A 22,130-nucleotide genomic window follows, 5' to 3' on the forward strand; every position below is an offset into this window, starting at 1 on the left:
AGCATTACACAGCTAGGAATGCTGCCACCGCACCAGCCCAGCTGGGGACAGGGGCCAGTATTACTCCTCTAATGCTGACTGGTGAAAAGGCCCCAGCCCTCGCCTGAGGCCAGGTCACCCTTTAGTGACACTGCACCTGAGACCAAGCGCAGCACAGCGCTTCCCAGCAGCCCTCCACGCAAGCCTTCCTACTGCCCAGCCACGGCCCAGGACTCTGGGACAGTGGAGCTGGGAAGCTCCCCAGACCAGACCTGGAATCTGGAAGGGCGGGGGGGGGGGGGGGGGGCAGTTCTTTCCATCTCGTTCTTTGTCTCCCTCCCTGGCCTGGCCTCAGCACCTGCGTCCAGTTGGAACGGCCAAAGGGGCGCTGACTGGGGTGTGGACTCCAGCCCCCTGCGGTCCCACTGGCAGCCCAGCACTGACACCCCACATGGTGTGACTGCTTGGTATCATGATGACAATGCCTGCTCCCCAGGACCGGCACCAGGGGAAGGCTGGCTGCAATGGGAGCCCCAGGAGTTCTGCAGTGCCAGGGCCCCAGCTCCATTCGGCTCGGCCGGGGGGGGGGTGGAAGACTGGGCGTGTCCCCACACCCAAGTTTTATTTTGTGTTTCTAAATCTTTAAATTCCAGAGTGTCTGACAGGAGCGATCGATTTTTTTAAGACTTTAACATTCAGTCAGTCACTAAAAACTCCCCCCCGCCCCCCCCCCCCATCATGAGTGCCCCAGGGAAGGGGGCAGCGTAATCAGGCTAGAGATATACAGATTTAGTAAAATTATAACAAGCTCCGGTGGCTACAGATATAGATATATAGATATTTGTTTTCTTCTCTGTTCAAATATAGAGCTGGTTAAAAAGATGCAAAATGAGGATGAGTAGGACAGCGTGGGGATCCTGGAGTTTAGCATCATCTCGTGTTGCTCTACATAAATGCACGGAGATTATATATTAGCCATCAACGTGTTCCCCTTGGAGACAAGACTCCAAACCAAGAGGCAATAGACGACTCCCCCACCCCCCACCCCCCCGAACGTTCGCAAAGCATTTTTTGCTCGAGTCCCCGCCAGCCTCCCTCAGACGTCCCCCAAACATGCTTCTATCCATGCGCGTCACTGCCTCACTCACCCGGGCACCCCAAGGGCAGCAGGGCAAAGGAACAGAGTCCAAAGGCTCGTCTTTCTCTGCAAGGTCATTGCCGGCTTCTTGCTTGCCTGGCACTAGGGTTGTTCCTCTTTGGACAGGATCTGCTGTAGGAGCCTAGGGGCAGGGTCTCTCCAGGAGCAGCTGTTGGCGGCAGACCTGGGTCTCTCTGCAGGGTCATGCCCAACCATTTACCTTAGCCGTGAAATAAGAATGCCCTTCCCATCGCTCTGCTCCCCAATAGTGCCAGGATCGGCCACTGGTTCCAGGCGTCCCTGCACGCCAGCAGGGCTTTCCAGACAGCCTATGCCAAACAGGCTGCCTGCCCCTGGAACCTGCGCCTCGGAGCCTTTCTGCGCTAACCGTCTCCGGCCTGGCCTCCGGGGCAGCGTACATGCCAGGCCCCCCTTCACCACTGCCACGCTCATCAGCAACTCCTCCAGGAGCTTCCCAGCTGCCTGCCCAGCTGAGCTCAGGGGACCCCGGACCAGGCTATCAGCCACCCTTGGGGGGCCGGTGAGAGGCAGCACATAAGTGGTCTGTGAAATGTTTAACGAGCCGTTCCCTAGGCCTCCGTTCGCTTTGGCTCAGGGAATAGGGACTCAGCTGACATTCCACCAAGCTCCCACCTCCACGGTAGCATTGAATATGGATCAGTTCAGTTCTCGGGTCCCACAAAGACCATTGCAATACAACTGACAGCCCCCTCACCCTCTGCTGTGTTCTGCTTCCTACTTTGCACCAGTAACACTGACCACTCACCTCCTCTCCAAAGCCCACTGATCAGAGCACATTCTACAGCCTGTTCCACGCAGGTGAACAAGGTTCCACCATGGTGCGAATCGGGGGGCATGTGCCAAACGGGGCAGGCCCGCTGCGCCCTCCCGCCACCAGCAGCGCCCTTGGGGAATGGCACGTCAGCGCTATGCAGGCCTGACTCCCCAGGGGAACACCAAAGAGGGCGCATTTCATGCAACACCCCTTTCCCCAAAGGTGGTGTCGCGCTGGTGCAGGGTTGAGTGGGGGGCTGAGCATGTTCGTGAGTGTGCATGTGTATATGTGTGTGTGTTTGTGCACACCTGGGGCTCTGGGTGCATGGAGTGAGTGGGCGCCCCTCAGCTCCTCGCCCTTCAGTGCAGTGGTCAGAATAGAAAGAGAATCAAATTGGTTTTTATTAGTCTAGTAGAAATTTCCCTCCCCTCCCCCCGGTAAGTTGGCTTTGGAAGAGGCCAGCACTGCCTAGGATGGTCAACTGTCTACCAGCTGTTTGAGTGCTCGCTCAATGTTCATGCGGTGCCCCACACGCGTCACCCCCAGCTCCACAAAGTCCTCCTTGGTGAGGGCAGGCAAGTGCGTGCCCTCGATCTCATTGTCCTCAAACTTGTCTCGATGCTCCACCAAGTTGATGCTTTCCAGCCAGTCCCCTACATCATACTTGTTCCACAGGTGGAGGGGTTTCTGCATGAAGGGCCGTGGTGGGTGCAGGGTGTGCAGAGATGGCCCAGGAGCGGGTGAGGGGGATGGAGAGCGGCTCCGGGCACTCACGCTCCGCACGACAAAGCGCACCTCCTTGGGCTCATGCGGGATGGAGAGGCTGGAAGATTTGAGGATGGTGGGAGGCGTCAATCCATAGGGCCGCACGGTGCTGAGAGGGTCTGTCCTATCCAGGGCAGGCTTCACTGGACTGGGAGTACGTCGGCTTACAGGGTAGCGGCTGCCAGGTCGAACGGTGTATGTGGTTCCGGAGCTCCGCTGGGAAATGGTGCTGAGTTCTCCTAAACTACTGAAAAGTCTGTGGGGAGACAGAGAGAGAGAGAGAGAGAGAAAGAGCAAAGGGTAGGGGTGAGGTGGAGCTCCCGAGACACAAGAACATAGATACAGTCTACATGGGGCTGGGGGGGGGGGGGGGGAGGGGAATGGGGACAGGGTCAGCCTGGGACAGGAGTAGTGACTCTGCGCAGCGCTCAAGGAAACGTTGGCCTCGGGGTGGCGACAAGCTGGGAGCAGTTTAGCCAAGAAAGCCCTGAAGGGTCAGTTCCGGGAGGAGGTAGCAGAGGCGTGTGTGAGTCTCCACGTGTCTCCACATCCTGGTCAAACGCAGGCCAGGTGCAACGATGCTGATGCCCATGGAGATCCACCAGGGAGGCCCATGGCCCTGACACGCCCTAGGTACACATGCAGACCCGTGGCAGCTTCACACGGTAGCCTTAACTTGCCTCCGGCTTTACACCGCGGTCATGGGCTGAGGCAACTTGCGTCTCCTCGCCACGCTGACTGTCCTCTCTGCAGCTTCCTCTGCTAACGATGCCAATCCACCTCTGCAATGATGCCCCACTACACTATCAGAATGTAACGCAAACCTGCTGAGCACCCTCGGCCGTCTCAGAGGGCAGCGCCCAAGCCTGGAACAAGATGGAGCCAGCTGGGACCATATCGCGTAACGGGCTGTGACTGGGAGTCCAGCTACATCACAGTGGAGGCCGTACACGGCAGGTGTGATATAGCGACAGGAATGGGGCTCAGGCGGCAATGCAGGACCAGGGGTGCAGGTTACACAGAAGGTGTTTTCTCGGTTTCTCTTCTTGGCCCATTAATGCAGGATGGGCGGCCTTCCTCATGGGCATTGCTAACCCGTGCGCACACGGCTCCCTCCTCCGCTAGCGGCTGCAAGGTTTACATGCTCTGAGGCCTACGTTACATGCTATAGCCAGGGCCACTTTTCCTTTAAGAACATGCTTTCCTTCTCTGATTCCCTCCCTTCTCCTAAGTGGCTATTCTTGGTGGTGGGTGGAAACACAGAAGGTTCACATGTCTCCGTGTGCCCATCCCAGGCTCTCTGACAGGCAGACTAGGAAAGGCGAGTTCTCGAACTTCCAGTCTCCTCTCAACCCCCATGCGATTGCTCTGAACCTTCCTGTGCAGGAAACATTGGCAGAGGGACTCTGGTTTGAGGGGGCCTTGAGCAGAGAAACAGGGCCTCATTGGCTCACGTCTAGGTATCCCCACCCCATGTTGGCTACCTTGGTGCCACTGGCCCAGGTGTGGGTATCCCCACACCAGGCAGCTCGGCCCAACTGGTGGGCTCAAGGTAGCCCTGTTCTGGGTAGCTTGGTACTATAGGCATGGGTCCAGGCATCCTTAATCTGGGTGCTGGCCCCCAGTGGCTTGGGTCTGTGTACCCCTGTGTCAGGTAGCTAGGCCCCCCGGGCTCAGAACTGGGATGCCCATCTCATGGAGCACCAACTACAATGGATGAAATGCAATGGACCGACAGCTGTTTAACACCCGTGGGTAGTTCTTAGCCTCCTGTGGGCCAGTGAGCAACAGCATGGGACACCTGCCTGGGCAAGGGCAGGATCTGGAGCTGGGGGCAGAAAACCCGGCAGCTATTCTGGATTAACTTTGGGGCCAGAAGAATTTGTGTAAGCATTACCGAGTGGCTTTAAACTTAAACCCTAAACTTCTCCCACTGAAGAGCGTGCAGTTTGTAGAGCCTAGAGCAGTGCTTGTGGAGCAGGCACTGGCATACTAACAGAGCTGAATGTCAGGTCTCATCAGATGTTCCCATTCCACTCAAAGCTGAGCCAGGTCACGCATGGGCAGTGGGCCCCTTGCTAGGGTGCACATGGGGCTCGAACCAATGTTCAGAGCAGTGACAGAAATCACCACATGGCTCTGGTTCCATGCCCCTGCACACAACACACAACAGCTGACACTGGGGTGAAGTGCTAAAGGACGAGGAGACAGACAGAGGTAGGCCATGGTGCTTCCTTCACTCCCCACATTTCCCTTGAAATACAGACGCGCCTTTCTGTTGATGTGGATGAAGAAGCAGATTCTTTAAGCCTGCTACAGAGCAGCTGCCAAAGGGACGGGAGCCGGCGTAGGTCTCCAGCCCACCCAGCTGAGCGGCAGAAGGGAGAGCGTAGGGCTCTCAGAACAGCCTGCTCGCAGAGAAGAAAGGGGGATCACAGCCACTGAGTTCCACTTTACGCTTTCCTTCTCTATTGCTGACTGGGCAATTCTAACTCTGGCTTCTTGGCTGGACAGAGACGTTACTCACCTGCCTCTGGGAGTATCAGAGCAGACTGGGACATCTCTGTGCATAGAACCACGGGCTGAAGCCCTCTGGAAAGCTGTGACCATTGGGGATCTCACACACACACACACACACACACACACACACTCCCTCAATACTAGAGCTGGGCAAATAATTGATTTTTTTAGTTTGGTGACCAAACTGAAAAATTCCTCCCCCCCCTCCCCCCCCCAATTTTTAATATTAATCCAAAATGACAATTTTTCAGGGGTTTTTTTGGGTCAAAACTATAAATAATTAAATAAAATAGTTGAACAAAATGTTTTGTTCAACACAAAAATAGTTTCACTTGTGAGACTTTTTTTTATTTTTTGGTCTTTGTTGCGTTTTTCTGGTCAAATCTAGCTAATTTTCTAAACGAAACAAAATAAAAAATATTCTGCCTTTTTCAGAATTTCCCCCCATTTTTTTCCAGCCAGAACTATTTGCTGAATTTAACCTGAATTTGCAAAGAGTTTTGGTTAACCCAGAAATGCATTTTTTTGGCAAACAATTTGTGAAAACATTTTTCCCAGCTCTACCCAGCCCTTCACAAGCACTGTGGTTTCCATCCCTCCATTCCTTCCACTTTGAATTTTGGAGATGCTGAAACAACATAGTGGGTGGCGAGCTACAGTTACTGGTGGGTAAACGTACGTTCTGCCCTGAGCATTGTTGGCACATAGCCACAATCTGGGGAGATTAATGAGCAGTCACAAATCCCCAGGGAGGTGGGTCTGAGAAGAAGTGATTGCAGGATTGCCCTCCCAAACAGGCATCAGACCTGGAGGCCTGGCCAAGCCAGGCTACGCCGCTGCTGCTGTGTAAAGGACGGGCTGCCAGCTCTACTATCTCCACCACAGGATCGTTTTGCAGACATGTGGCAGAGCTGCTGTAGGCCAGGTAGAATCTTCTGGTATCAAAACACTGAATGCAAAGTTGTATCCATCTGGATAATCGGCGGGTGTAGAACTTCCTCATGCCCTACAAACATGGGGTTTCTTAAAAGCTTCCGTTCTATTTAGGTACTGACGAAGGCCCCCAGATGTCTAGAGTACGTAACCTAGCCTCCTTCACTAAGTAGTACAGCTTAGAGCAATCAAGAGGTGGAGCAATGGCTTGGCTCCGGTGGAAGCTGGTAATCCCTTTTGCTGAAGATGTAGAATCGATTCATCCTCATGGAATACCAGGCCATCCAGTAAGGCTTGGAGTTAGCAGGCTCCCCAGGCTAATGCTACGGAGTTGAGGAATGCAGTCTTTAGAAACAATAAGATAGGGCCTGATTCTCCCACCACAGGCTAAGAGTGACTCCCTGACTTCAATGCTGGGGGAAGAAAAGGGCCTAGAGGGAGCAGCCTCCTCATGGTTGCAAAGGGACATCAGCTCAGTGAAAACTAAGTTTAAGAGCCAGGCGGGAAGTGAATTCAGTACAGCTGGGCAGAGACTGGCTAACCCAATCCAACCCATTGCTGAGGTATTGGGAGATGCAAATTCCCTGCCTTCTCACGTGATCTGTCACCACTGCTAGACACTTCATGAAAACTCTTGGTGCAGCGGCAGGACCAAATGTAGAACTCTGTAGTTACAATGATCCCTCTGTAGCAGAGGTAATGGTATTTCCTGGGATCTGAGGCCAGTGCTGCGGGTTTAGGGAAGGGGTTGTCCTCTCAGGTCCAGAAGGGGATGAAAACATCCTGGCATCTCCGAGCTGAGGAACTAATGGGCATAGTAAGGATCTCCATGACACCACTGGGATGAGGGCTCAGCTCTGCTGCTCCTTGTCTGAGGAAGGATGATGATTCTGACCCTCAGAACGTTCTCAGGAGAGGAGTTATCCCTGAAAAGGGAGGGGCTAGGGGAGTGGCTTGGGGGCAGAACTGAACGGAAAAAAGCATCTCTGAGTGATCTCCAAAACCCAGTTGTCAGAGGCAATTTCATTCCATGCTGCCAAGAAAGAAACCAAACCCTTTTCAAAAGGGACAGGAAAGATGATGAAATTCACAGGAACCAGGCTGAGTCTTTCGAATATTCTCTTTCACAAAAGATGGCAGTCCAGAAGTGGGAGGAGAAGTCACCATCTTCTGTCTGAGATTTAGAACTTGCTGACCCTAACAGGTAAATGTCAGCAAGGGTTTCCTCTGTAGCTTGAGGAGGCTGGGGCTGTCTCTGAAACTGGAAGGATGCTTCCTGAGGAATGCTTGATAAACTCCCAAAAATAAAAAAATTGCACCGAGCCTAGTGATGCAGGAATTGAAAAACCCTGAGCCTGGAAAAGGGAAGTCGTTTCTGCAGACAGCAAGACTGCGGGAAGCCTTTGGCATTGCAGCCATGCTGCTCTCTGCATATCAACAGCAGCAGCAACAGAGAGCTCTTGTCTGACACCTCTTGTAACTCCTATTCCTTTTCCTGTAGGGCTTTCCATGGGGTTGCCCTGGAATCTCTGAGCCTGTGGGGCCTGAAACGTCTCCTGGCCGATGACGGGGAATATAGGCCAAGAGAACACAGAGTCACCCTTGAATCCTTCATCCAGTTTTTGTCTGCAGGCTCATTGAGCTCTTCTATTTTGAGGCCCAGATTGGACACTACTTTTTTAAGCAGCTCCTGATGGGATCTGAAATCTTCCGGCAGAGGAGGGGCCTGTTACCACCTCATCAGGTGAGGATGAGGAAGAGGCTGCGGAGGATTGGGATTCTCCTCCTGGGCTTGAGGTGGGTGACCTTTCTTGGTCCGACTCCATGTCTAGGTGCGGTGCCATACTCTGGGGCACCGAGGAACTTGGTTACTGATGTACCTGTCACGGAGTAAGCCTGAAGAATTCCTGGGGGAAACCCACACAGGTTCCAGTATTGCCATGGTCTGGGTCATGGCCCCTGAGACCATGCCCCCATCAGTGGCATCACATGGAAGCTGGTTGCTGGGGTCAAGGACGGGCCCATCTGCTGGACCACCTCCTCACTGTCTGAGAGTGAGGAACCGCTGTTTGGAGACCTTGGCGGTGCCAACTTGGACTGTCCCTTGGCACTGTAATGTGCGTGCTGGTGATCCGGCACCAGGGATCGGTGTGGAGAGTCTATGTGTCGGGTATCCCAGGACCGGCTCTTGTCCTTAGATTTTCTGTAAGGCACAGGAGATCGGAGTCGCGGTTCCTGGGATCCGTGCCGGGAATATGGGGACCAACGACGTTCCAGGGACTGGTACTTGTACTGGTACTGCTATTCTGCCGATCTGTGATGGACACTCAGAGACCGACGATGGGAACCCAACCTCTCACTGCATCGTTCCGGTGGGTGGAGATTTGGGTCCGGGGACCGTCTATGTGCTGGTGCTTGGGAGACGGGAACCACCTCACTGGTTTCAACACAGTTTTCCCCTTAATGAGCTCCCTACTGGCATCACTGCCGAGTCCCAGTGCAGAAGTCTTACCTCCCTAGGTGTCGGTGGTATGGGCATCACCAGGAGATCCTTCACTGCCTGGAAGGCCTCTGGAGTAGTCAGCACTGCCAAGTGACAGGGCCCTTTACTGCTGCCCGGAGTTGGTGGCGGGCCTGTTACAGGGCTTGAAGCTTGTTAAAGTAAGGGACCCCTTGGGGGTTGTGGGGATTGCCAGCCTGCTGAGGGTCTCGTTTGGGTCCCCGCACCCTTCTTCTTTTTTGCTGGCGAATGCCCCTGCTTGGTGTGCATCTTCTTCAGCCTCTTCTTTGGCACCAGGGATGTCGATTGGTGCCATGAGGAAGGGTTCTCCGTGCCAAGGCCGAGGTGCTTGGCGCCAAGTCCAGACAACCCAGCTCTGACGCCCGTCTGAGTGATGACTCCATCAGAATGGCCTTCAGCTGAATGGCACGGTCCTTTTTAGTCGGTGGGGAGTGGGGGGTGAAAACTTTTGCAAATCTTACACTTCTCAGGTACGTGAGTCTCCCCCAAGCACTTCAGACAGCTCCGATGTGGGTCGCTTCCTATACGAAGCACAGGGTTTAAAATCCAGGAACCCCTGGGTCAGTAACTAACAAGTAACTACAGCTAACTAAACACTATCCTATGTACACATATAGAGAAGGAAAAGAAAAACATTGGGTTCGGAAGGCTTGCAAGAGCAAGAGACAGTCCAGCACCAACACAGGCAGTAAGAAGGAACCCAGCAGCGCCTACGCACGGGCGCATACACGCACCGCTACAGAGGGTGTTAGAGCCAGCACCACTCACAGGGGTCCTCGACGCAACCCAGTTCATCATTCATCATTCATCACAGTCCAAACTAGGAATAGCTCGAGAAAAGACATGTCAGACAAGATGTCTTACAGCAGATACCTGGTCAGAGCCATTGCCTCGACATACACACAGCAGAGGTACAACGTCCCATGAACACAAATTGATGGTGGTCTGCAAATATTTCTGATCAGCAAACAGACAGAAATGTATGCTATCAGGATTGATGATGCGCACAATACAGCACGCGTTATAAGACCTGGCAGGATGATACCCTGAGCCCCAGGCCAGACCCCCGCAATCCCTCCTGGCTGCTTAGCTTATCACAAGGAAAGAAAATGCAGGGAGGCAGGTGGAACAGAATTCTCCTCCAACTTTAGATCCAAAAGAGACACAGGTAAAACAAAATAATTTAAATTCAGCCACCTAAGAGTGGAAATGCTGACTTAATTCTTACGTACAGACTGCCAAAGGCTGCATGGCTCATACAGGTGCTGACTGTGACCCTGCTGGTGATGGAGATGAAACACCCTTGGCTTGCTGCCTTGGGAGACTCTTATATTGACATCAACAAGGCATCAGAAACAAACGCTCCAAAACTTATTTAGTTGCTTGCCTCCATAGGAACACAGGAATTGCCCAACTGGATCAGAGCGGTGGTCCACCTAGGTCAGTAGCCTGTCTCCAACTGTGGCCAGCACTGCTTCAGATGAGAATCCCTCAGTAGCAGATACAAGCTAATCTCATCATGATCTCTAACCATTAGAGTTTTAAGCCCTGAAGCATATGGTTATACACCCCTCCAAAATCGGTTAGCAACAGCTATTGTAACTATGGATATTCCTGTTATCCATATAAATGCCCAATCCCTTGTTGAATCTTGCTAAGTTCTTGGCCTCATTGTCATCTTATGTGCACATTAAAGAAAGAAAGATGCAGTGAAACAAAAACCCTGTCGAAACAACCCACTCAAACTGCACACAAATTCTCCCCCGGGGGACAGGATGAGAGATAATCAACCACATGTGACAGGAGTTAGTCATGTTGCTTAAAGCACGCGCAAAGGTGCTCAGAGACCATGGGGATGAGGGTGGCATAAGAACCGTTGCAGAACAGACACACTGTGGCAATGAGTTACACTGTCTAATCATGCATTGTGTGAGGAGGTATTTCCTATATTTTGAACTTACCACCTTTTAGTTTCATTGCCCGCCACCTTGTTCTTGTGCTATGGGACAAGGATGGAAGTTGCCGGTCTCCCTTCTCTAGTCCATTCAGTGTTTTATATACTTATACAGTGTCCCCTCTCATTTGTCTCCTCGTTAAAGTAACAAACTCAATCTTTTCAATCTCCTCCATAGGAGAGGTTTTCCAGGCTTTGATTACTTTTATCACCCTTCTCTGACTCTCCTCCAATTCCACAGGCTGTAAGTTCCACTCAGCATTCAGCATTTCTCTTTGTGAACAAACTATGGTGGCAGCATCTGAGCAGTGCGTTCCTTGCAGTGCAGCAGCTGGTGGCGTGAGCCATGGAACTCGGTTTGCAGTCCCCAGTTTCCTGGATTGTGCAGACAAAAACCTAGCCCTGTGATGGAGCTGGTGGAAGGAGTTCGAGCAATACACAGACCTGGCCATGCAGGAGGAGGCCAACAGCAGGAAAGTAAAACTATGAGTTTATCTCGGGGGGAACAAGACTGACAGGTCTGCACCACTCTGCAGCTTGTCACTGCCTCAGGCCTCCCAACAGCCCTGGACCTATTGCTCTCCAAAGCAGAAGAAAACCATGAAGCAACACAGGTTTATCACTAGCCCTTGTCACTGCCTCAGGCACACTGGTGGCTCCATTCAACTTTGGTACTTAACAGACTCCCTCTTTGGGGCAGGCCAGTCTGCAGCACTTAGGATCAATCACCTCCTGCGGGAGCGACTGCTCCAGGAAGGAGCTCTCACACTGGACAGGTGCTTAGACATGGGGTGTGCTTGGGACATCCCAAGAGAAAGGATGAAAGCTCTAAGAGGCACAACGCCCCAGGAGTACAGTGACGCAGTGAGATGATAGCAAAAGGGTTCCGTGTCCCTAGTAAGATACATTAACCGCAGCAGATGGCATGAGTGGGTCAAAGAGAAGTGCTCTGCACTAGGTTGGCATCGCAAGGACTGTGGCAAGTTGAACCACGTTAGCAGAGTGTGCAAGAGCAGAGGAAGGGCTCAGAAAGATGCAGTCAGACTTGTACAAGCGGTGACTGGCACATCCGACAGTGGTGATGACATCATGACTCTCTCCTTGAGTCCGAGGGTATATCAGGTTCAGACTGTCGGGACAGGCAAGAAACAAGGGACAATACTAAACTCCGTGATGCAATAGTCGTAGGAAAGTGCCCGGTATGATTTCAGCTGGATAGCAGGGCTTCCTGCAATGTGATTCCTCCTACAATGGGAATTGGACTTGAACACACCCATTACAAACAGCAGTGGGCAATCCAATAATGTACAATGGGAGCATAATGCAGCTAATAGGAAAATGTGACTCCAGAGTAACTAAGGCTATGTCTTCACTGATGGCGACAAATTCGCCGCTGTCAGATCGACTTATCTGGATCGACTGAGTCGTCAATGCAGACCCCTCAGTCGATCCAGAAATCGACGTATTAAGACCACCTTCTCAAGTGGCGCAGTGCTGCGTCGTGGGGAACGCGGTTCCCATTGGCGCAGTGCAGTGACAATGGTGCGCAGAACAGAAGAACAGAAGTCGACAGGAGTTACACAAGTTTGTTGCGTAGTTTCCGTAACTCCGGTCGACTGCCGCCAACTCTCCGAGGTAAGTGTAGACAAGCCCTAACTTGAAAAATAATGGGTGGTACCAACTGAACTTTGTGGTGGTGGGTGGTAAGCACCACAGATCCTTCTTGGGGACTACAGCCATGCAAACCATGGATCTCATCAGGGTGCAGCGTCAGAATGTTATAGTTGCAGTGCAAGAAGCAAAAGGGGGACAATGGAGACAATTTTAAAAGCATATGACATTTTTTTTCAAAGGCAATGGGTGCCTCGAAGGAAAGCTGCAATTGGAAGCAGACCCCACAGTGATCTGCTTCCATACTGTGAAGGAAAATTCCAGTGGTACTGGAATCCACTAATCCAGCATGCAAAGAACCTGAAAGGCTGAAAAGCAGGTGTAGCACAGTGTCTGTAGAGGCCAGTATGGCCTGGGTAAGCGTCCTAATGGTAAAAGGGACACCAGGCAAATTATGCATATGCACAGGCCCAAAGCCACTGAACTGGGTATGGAAAAGATGCCAACAGCCACTGTCCACAATTGATGGCATCTTGCCAGAACTTTCCAAAACCAGAATCGCCATGGTCTGTGATACGAGGCATGGGTTTTGGCACATAAGCCTGAATAAAGAATCCCACGTACTGACCACCTTTGCAACAGCTTTAGATGGCTGTGCATCAGATGGGCACAAGCCCAGCACCAGAGGTGTTCCAGCAAAACTCACTCAAATGCTGGAAGGAATGCCTGGGCTGGAAGTAACTGCAGAGCATAGCCGCATTGTACATGAAGGGAACAAATTACAGAAGCTGAATGAGTCCATGACAGAAAACGACAAACTTTTCTATAGCTGTGCAGGGACAAGAACACAAAACTGATCCCAGAAGAAAATCAATTCAAACAGCAAGAGGTGACGTACATGCAACACTTGCTCACAGCAGAGGGGCTGAAAGCAGATCCCAGCAAGATCAAGGCAGCCAGAGACATGCCAGCTCCACGGGATGTGAAAGGGGTACAGCACGTCACAGAAATGATAAATGTTCTGTCCGAGTTCTGTCCAGTAGTGGAGGCCATACGTCAGCTCACAATGCAGGATGTTGAGTGCAACTGGGTAATTCCCCAACAGCAAATGTGTGATATGCTGAAACACTTTATATCAGATGCCCCTGTCCTGAGGCACGGCGAGCCACTGACACTTATCTTGAGCCTTCATGTTGGTAAGAGTGATAGCAACAGGGGGCTGTGGGCTGGCAATGAAATGATTGTCTCCAGGTCTAATTTACCTTGTCAGCACAAAGACAGCTCCTCTCGGACTATCCACAGCACTAACTAGAAATATGAAAATAGGACTGACAGAGCACTGCAGACAGGGCATGTGTGTTAGAAAGGGAGCAAGGGAGTTCCATCCTTGCTGCTTTGGTGGTTGGAAAGAGCTGGGGTGGTGGCAGCCTTATTGCTATGTAACCTCTGCTAGGACATTCGATAGTACGAGAGAGTGTGTATGCAGCTCAACAATCACAGCTTTCCAGCGGGTCTGAGCTTGGTGCAAGGTGCATCCCAGAGCGGGTCCTGGGCTGACAATCTACTCCAGGGACAGTAGAAGTTTCTTATGCTGGCGTTGAATCATCCATTGCCCCAGTATGGGGGATCATGGGTCTTGAAAAGATGGTTACTTACCTTGTAACTATTGTTTTTCAAGATGTATTGTTCCTGTCCATTCCATTGTAGGTACGTGCATGCCCCGTGCACGGTTACCGGAAAACTTTTCCCCTTAGCAGATCCCGTAGGGCTAGCTTCGGTGCCACCTGGAGTCCGCGCACATGGTGCAGTACATGAGGCGCTGCAGGCCCTATGCCCCCTCAGTTCTTTCTTGCTGCCAACTCTGGCAGCGGGGATGGGGGGGTGGGTCATGGAATGGACACGAGCACCACATCTAGAAGAACAACTGTTACAAGGTAAGTAACTCTCTTTCCTTCTTCGAGTGCTTGCTCATGTCCATTCCATTGTAGGTGACTTGCAAGCAGTACCTTGGAGGTGGGTTCGGAGTTTATAGGTTGGTTGACTGCAACACCACCTACTGAATCTGGCGTCATCTCTAACCTGTTGCACAATAGCATAGTGGGATGTAAAGGTATGCACCGACGACCACATGGCAGCTTTGCATATGTCCTGCCATAGGCACCAACGCCAAGAACGTTACAGAAGACACCTGCGCTCTGCTGGAGTGAGCTGTGACGTTGCCCAGTAGCGGAACCTTCGCCTGCTCATAGCAGAAACGTATGCAGGCAATTATCCAGGAGGAGATTCATTGCAATGAGACAGGTAAGTCCTTCATTCTTTCGGCCACCGCGATGAACAGCTGCGCGGACGTACGGAACAGCTTTGTCCTCACCAAGTAGAAAGCCAGCGTATGCCATCTCTTTTCCTCTTCGGCGCGTGTGGCTTTGGGAAAAACACTTCTACTCCGAGGTTGGAGACCACCCTTTTTAGAAGCTCCAGGTGCGCCTGGAAGTCGTCCAGGGGCGCCAATGGGCCTGCCACCAATGCCTCGTCTGGGGAGGATGATGATGACTGACCCAGTGCCAGAGGAGTCGGTATTTCTGCTGAGTGTGCAGGAGCTCCTGCAGATGTAACCTCCAGACGGTCTGACTCCTCCCCTGACTCAGAGTCATGGGCCTCCACCGGTGATGCTGGGGGCCCCGATTGCTTCCCTGATGAGACAAGGGAGTAGGGTCCCAAGGTCACTTGTAACCCCTGGGGCTTCCAGTACTGCCACTGGGGTGGCCATTGGCCCTGAGGCCACCCTGAAGGGGCTGGGCAGGGATCTTGCCCTTGTCCCTCAGGTCAAGGAGACTGGGTTGCGGGAGACACTGGGTCCTTTCCTCCCTGGAATCACCAGACCCTCCTGCCGGTGACCAGCATTGCCCAGAGCTCGACCGTCTCCCCGGTTCATGGTACTGAGGGGAGAGGGAGCGGTATCTGCATCTCCTATCTCCGTGCTCCCTTGACCAACATCTTGGGGACGGGGAGTACGAGTCTGGTGACTGGCGGCGTTGCTGTCTGGACCAACTCAGTGAGGCAGACGGCCCACAGTAAGAGGAGGCGCAGGAGTGGCATCTGGGCAACTGGGAGCCTCTTAGTACTGAAGCCCGTGGTCGGCGGAGTTCTTCCCTAGTTGAGCACCGCAATGCCGGCGACTGGGTTCTGCGCCACCCCTGTGCGGGCGAACTCATCAGTGCCAGTGACCGAGAACGGTGCTGGGCTCCAAAGGGGGAGCGTTTGCTTGATACCGAGTGGGACCTGCGTCGACTCATTGATGCCGCTTCCCTTGGTGCCGACGATTGTGAGTGATGCTTCAGGCTGTCTGGGCTCCTCCGGTACTGGTGCTCTGTTCCCGGAGAACGCCTCAGTGCCGGGGAACGCGCCCCAGAGGATTGGCCTCTTGGTGGGATCGATTTCCTCCACGGTGACCCATTTTGTGGAGAGGTATGTCAGGGGTCTGATGAGGTGTGCAGCCACTGGGGGGGACCCATCAGAGGTTTTTCCCTCGATGCGGGTGCCCTACCCCGCGTCCTTTCTGTCTGGGCCAATGGGGTGCGATGAACGAGCAGGGCCACCATGTCAGCCGCTGCCTGAAGCAGCTCTGGGGTCGATGACACCGCAAGGTGTAGCGGTCCCCTTCTACTCTCCAGAGTCCGGGGGGGTGGGGGGAGGAGGGCGCTCTGCGGCGGGGCTCACCGCCCTGGGTGAAACCTGCTCCTGCAGGGGTTGTTTGGCACACTGGCGCTGAGTTTCCCCAGAGCTCAATGCCACGTCCTTAGCCTTCTTCCACACAGGGGCGTGGTCGTCTGCCGGGTGCTGTTTTCTGGGCTTCCTCTGTGGTGAAGTGGAAGCCTGGTGCCACAATGGAGTCAGTGCCGGCGAAGCACGCTTCACCGAGCCGGTGCTCAGTGCCAAAAGGGAGCAGAACGGCTCTGATGCCAGTTTAAGGGCCACATCCATTAACAAGGCCTTCAGATGGATATCTCAGTCCTTTTGGGTCCTCGGGCTGAATGCGTTGCAGATGCGGCATTTGTCCTTTCAATGAGATTCCCTAAGGTCCTTTAAAAAGTCTTTGTAGGGGTTGCTAATCAGGAAGACTTTCCTGCAGGATTTACAAGGCTTAAAGCCCAGAGATCGGGGCATATCCTGACACCAGGTGGAGGTCCCTAACGGGACTACCTTATTTACTACCACAACAGTAACTAATAACTATCTAAACCAGGGGTGGGGAACCTTTTCCCTGCCAAGGGCCATTTTGATATTGCTGCCTCCATTCGCGGGCCATGTCGCTGATTCCGCCGCCGAATTCCCCCCGCCGCCGAAAAGGCGCAAACGGCGGCAGGGTTTCGGCGGCGGGAACTGCCCGACCCCCCCACGGAACCGCGCCGCCGCCGACTCCACCCCCCGCCGCCGAAATGCCGCCGCCGTTTCCGTCTTTTCGGCGGCGCGGTTTTACAGTGTCCGCGGGGTGCCGTGGGCCAGTAACCACCTCCGAGCTCCCGCCGCCGCCGAAAATGGGCAGACGGCGGCAGGGTTTCGGCGGCGCGCACTTCCCGCCCGCCCGCGGGCCGGATCAAATTCTTTCGCGGGCCGGATCCGGCCCGCGGGCCGGAGGTTCCCCACCCCTGATCTAAACAACTACTTATAAAAACAAAGGCTACAGCTAAGAGGCACCCGCTGAAGCAAGCAAGAATGCAGTTCCAGTCACCATCAGTGGCAGAAAGAAGGAACTGAGGGGGCGTAGAGCCTCATATACCGTGCCATGCACACGGGACTCCGGGGGCACTGAAGCTGGCCCTATGGGAACTGCTAAGGGGAAAAGTTTTCCAGTAACCGTGCACACACCTACAATGGAATGGACATGAGCAAGCACTTGAAGAAGAAGTCCCCAGACCACAGCCACCACTCAGCAGCTTGCTAGTACCAGCAGAGAGTATAGACTGGTGGATCCTCCTTCATCATAGGCATCATCCACAAAGCTCCCAAATGGAAGAGACATCTGGTCTCTCCAATTGGCTCAGACTCACTATTTAAGCCAAGAAGCACAGGAAGTTGCATGAACAACTAGGTGAATTCCTAGTTGGCTGCCACACCGGATCCTGCCTTCCTACGTGACTCCTGGGCCCTACCTTGTTCATGAGTCCTGCCTTCCTGTCCTGGTCCACACCCTGCTTCTACACCTCATCCTTGGCTTGACTCCTGACTCTATCTCCATCTCTGACCTCCGCTTCCTGGCTTTTGACTCCTGAATCTGATCACCTATATCCCCGTCTACGATCCCCAGCGCTGTATATTTACCTCCTCTGGAACTTGATTCCTTTGCTTGTGGTCAGCCATTGTATCAGCTTCAAGGTAGGTCAGGAGATTGCCAAAGAGCTGCATTATGAGAGCTGCTAGACTGATCTCTACAGGGGTTGCATTATGTGGGCAGGGGGCTGGTCCTGGAAGAGGGCATATTGCTGCCCAGAAGCTGCCTTGTGGGGAAGCAGTTAGATGGCCCAGGAAGCAGTTGGTTTGCTTATGTAAATGTTTGTAGCATTCAATCTATTGACCTTCAAGCCTAGCTTGTTTTGTAAATCTCATTGAGATCAAAGTTCTAAGCCACGTATGGAGAAATCTGGTTTTAAAGTTATAGGCATCACATACTGTTCTGAGTTACATTGGTTTCAATCTGGAGTAACTCTATTGACTTCAGTGGAATCAGTCTGGGTTTACACAGGTACAAATGAGAGCAGAATTTTGCCAAGGAATGTTTTAACTCTGCTGACAGTGGGGCATCTTAACAGGGTGTAACATATCTCCTTTAGATATGTACAGGCACAGGTCTGGAAATGTGCACCTGGCCTGCAGTACTAACGGACACCTGTAGATCTGAGCTGACTGGTCCCAGTTGGTTTTAGAATTGGGCCTTTTTCCTCTCCCCTTCCTTTTTTTTTTTAAAGTTTCTATCTTTAAAAAAAATAAGGCAATAAAATGCAAAAAGTACAGCAAGACACTGTCAAGGCTGCAGAGCCAAGCAGGAGTCAGGCAAAGCAAATGTTAAGGTTGAATACACAACCTGGACTCTGTCCCCTTGTGATGATCCACTGTTTTATTTTTCTAAGCATTAAATGGAAATACATCTTCATAAAGTGCTTTATACACGAGCAATGCTTGCCTCCTGTCTGAGCTCTTTATGGGAAGAGTCATCGCTATACAGCCCCAGTTCAAAAGGTAAATCAAGGCTACTTACTTGTAACCAAGGGTCTCCGGGATGGACTCTGCATATTTCCACTCTTGGGTTATGCATCAACTGGAGTCATTGAATGGTGCGGCCTTCTGCTAGTAGTGTCTATTAAAGCATTCATGCACCCCCTTCCTGTCCCTCCCCCTTGGTGATCCAGCATGTTCTGAGTGTGGGGCTAGAAAAGGGGGCATGACAGCAGTTGCTGCCTCAGTTTCTTCCACTGCTAATGTAGAGCCATGAGTAATTATGACTCCACAGAAAAGGGGAAGGAGGGTGAGAAGTATGGATATGCAGAGTCCACCTAGAAGAATCTTGGTGACAAGTCAATTACCTTCATTTCTTTGAGTGTCCTCTGCATATTTCCATTCTTGGGACAGTGGAGTCAGCAGTATATATTGAAAGATGAATGGTGGTTAAGGAGTCCTAATTAAAACAAGGAATGCAGGATTGGTCTACCAAACTGGACATCTGCTTTAGGTGAAATATCTAACGCATAATACTTAGCACACATTTGAATTCAATTCCACGTAGCTGCCTTACAAATTTCAATTAGTAGAACATGCTTTAAATATGCAACAGAAGCAGCCATTGATTGTGGACTATGCTCACAGCAGTGCAAGGAAGAACATGAGGCATTTTTATAACTTTTTTACTCTATAGTCTGACCCACCTCGCTCAGTGTGTGCGGAAATGGGATTTTGTTTACAGGTACCATGTATAAAATAAACAACTTGCATGATGATCTAAAATCTGTGGTTCTATCTAAATAGAAATGTAACAGTCTTAGCAGCCAAACAATGAAACTTTCACTTGCCCTGATTTGAATGTGGTCTGCAAAAAATACTGGTAGAATAACGGATGGACTGACATGAAAATCAGAAATTACTTTTTGTATACATTTTTGGTGAGGATGAAGAACTACTTTATCTTTACAAAAAATTGTAACTGGAAGGTCAGTCACTAAGGCATGAAGTACTCTAAAGCTCCTGGTTGACAAGATTTCTAAAATAAATTCAGTTTAATCAAAAGATGTAATAGACAGCAAGAAGACAAAGGGTCGAAGAGTGCAGACAAAGTGTGATCGCCCTAAATTCAAATCCCATGCGAGAACAGGCTCTCTCACAGGGAGATAAAGATTGAATAAACCTTTCAGAAACCTTTTAAAGATATCATGCGAGAATACAGATTTACTATCTATTGGTACATGAAAAGCTGCAATTGTGGCTAACTGGTACTATGAGCGATGTAACAGATGCACCCTTATTCTTTAGAAACAGCAAATACTTGAATGTGGATTGAATAGGAGCTGACACAGGATCAATACCCTTATCAGATACCCACAGTGGAAATCTTTTCCATTTTAAATCATAACATTTCCTAGATCATCTTCTAGCATTAAATAAAACATGTACATCTATCAATGACAGTTCTTTAATTCTGTCAGCGCCCTGCTTCCCGCGCTGTCAGATGCAGTGAAAGGACACTGTCCCTTGCTGTTATGACAGAAGATCCAGAGACACAGGTGAGCATCTGTAGTTCACTTTGGAAGGGAGGAGCAAGTCCATGTAGCACTGTTGTCTCGACCATGCTGGGGCAGTAAGTATAATCCTTGCTGAGTTCTCTGATCTTCTCCACAACCTTCGAAATTAAAGGGAATGGTGGGAAAGCATATATTAAATCTGTACCCAACAGAGGAGGAATACATCTGTTCAAGAGCAGGAGTATACGCCCACTTCTTAATAAAAATAATGGCACGTAGTGTTGAATCTTGTGGCAAATAGGTCTGTATTTGGAGCACTCCAAAGAGCAAAAAAGTCCTGGATGACAGTCTTTAAGTGCTATTCTTACATCTGGGAAGAGTCTCTACTTTATTGGTCTACTGACTGGCTGAGAGATCGTGCCACATGCAGAACTACTGGACAAATCTGGTGAAGAATAAACCAATCTCCAAAGCTTCATTGCTTCCTTGCAAAGCTGTGAGGAGTGGGTTCCTCCGTTTGTTTATATAGTCCACTGCTGTCATATTGTCCATGGCCATTTGAACCACAGACCCCCTGCACTAGAGGAAGGAAAGATCTGAGTGCTAATGAAGCGCTCTTAACTCTAGAACACCGATAGCAAGAGTGTCACTTTCGGATTCCAGAGACCTCTTGTAAATGGCTGCTAAGCTGTTCACCCCATCCTGTTTTAGAGGCATCTGTTGTAATTATCATGGAAGGAGAGGGAAGGTTGCACATCCGACCCTTCCATACATGTTCCTGGTTCATCCACCACAGAAGTTTTTGCTGAAATGTTGTAGGAATGTTAAGTATTAGACTTATGTTCTGTACTGCAGGTCTGAAGTTTCTTGCCAACCAGTGCTCAAGGGGGTCTTATCCTTAGTCTTGCGCAAGGGGTAACATATGTGGTGATGCCATAAGACCCAGGAGGGAGAGGAAGCACTTTACATTCTGAGCTGGACTTTGAAGACAGAATGGTAGATTTCATCTTCAGGAATGTCTCCTTTGGAAGGTAAGCTCTCGCCACTGTGGAGTCAAGTGCTCCTATGAAAAGGATATTTTGTGAAAATGTCTATAGGGATTTCTTTTCATGTATCAAAAATCTCAACTTTCGGAACACAGAGCACGTGAACTGAGCAACTCCATTCACTTAATCTTTGGAAGCTGCTTTTAGGAGCCAAACATTTATATCTGGAAAAATAAAAATCCCGTCTTCTCAGAAAAGTTGCCAGTATGGATAGCCATTTTGTAAATACTTGGAGTACAGCAGAAAGGCCAAAGGGGAGCACCCAGTGTTGGAAATGATCCTGCCCTGTGGAGAAATTAAGGTATTTCCCGTACGATGGTCTTATCAAAATATGAAAGTGAGCTTCTTTGAGATGGAGAGCAGCAAATCAATTTAGACAGGACAAGGAGAGGATAATGGATTCTAGAGTTAACTTTCTGATGTGAAACCTTTGGATCTCTCTGTTTAGCTTCCTCAGATCCAGAACTAGACAAAAACCTCCATCTTTCTTAAGAATTAGGAGTAGAAACCCTGATTTCTTAGATTTACTGGAACTTCTTCTACTACTTTCTCCCTTAGTAGAGTGTTGATTTCTGTTCTTAACACTCATTCGTAAGAGGGGCCCTGAATGGGGAGATTGGTTTGGAGGAAGGTTCTCAAACTGGATAGTATAACTGTGTTTTATAGTGTCCAAAATCCATCTGTCCACGTTGATCGTTTGACAGTCTCTATAAAAATGGCATAAACATTCTGCAACTGTTAGGGGAACAGAATTAAGGTTGTGTTTGCGGCTCTTGATCTTCATGTCAAACCTGAAAGCTAACTGCAGGGAAAGACGAAGTGGCAGATGAATTCTTTGTCTCATCTTGTATTTAAAGAGACTTCTTTTATATTGCTGCTGCAAAGTAGAGGATTGCTGTTGCTGGTGCTGTCTGCCTTTGTTGAAATATGAAGATGAAGAGTAAGGTGGCTAATATTGCCTTGGGCATCTGAAGACAGGTGTAAGAATTCATCTCTTGAAAGATTACAAGAGACCCAGAGAGTTAGCTGTTGATCTTATCTATTTCATTTTCTCCAATACTCCATCTGTCTAAGAGCTAAAAGTCCATCCCTTTCAAATGAACGGTCTTCACGCTTTGCCCTTGTTATGTGGGGAAGGGA

The 22,130-nt window shown here is 50.7% G+C and overlaps 1 protein-coding gene across 2 annotated transcripts in view; it reads right to left on the reverse strand.

The window, feature by feature from the left end:
* Positions 1-1,092: 1,092 nt before the first annotated feature.
* SHANK3 (SH3 and multiple ankyrin repeat domains 3) overlaps positions 1,093-22,130 on the reverse strand; it is a 663,543-nt gene continuing 642,505 nt past the window's right edge. For both annotated transcript variants that reach the window (XM_067548257.1, XM_067547515.1), the window contains one exon: positions 1,093-2,934. In XM_067548257.1, coding sequence (XP_067404358.1) covers positions 2,391-2,934 — 544 coding nt within the window. In that variant the 3' untranslated portion in view covers positions 1,093-2,390. The remainder of the gene's footprint in view (positions 2,935-22,130) is intronic.

This window comes from Emydura macquarii, unplaced genomic scaffold, assembly GCF_026122565.2.
Source record: "Emydura macquarii macquarii isolate MOO-44397 ecotype Brisbane River unplaced genomic scaffold, CSIRO-AGI_Emac_v2 contig_6, whole genome shotgun sequence".
Classification (NCBI taxonomy): Eukaryota; Metazoa; Chordata; order Testudines; family Chelidae; genus Emydura; species Emydura macquarii.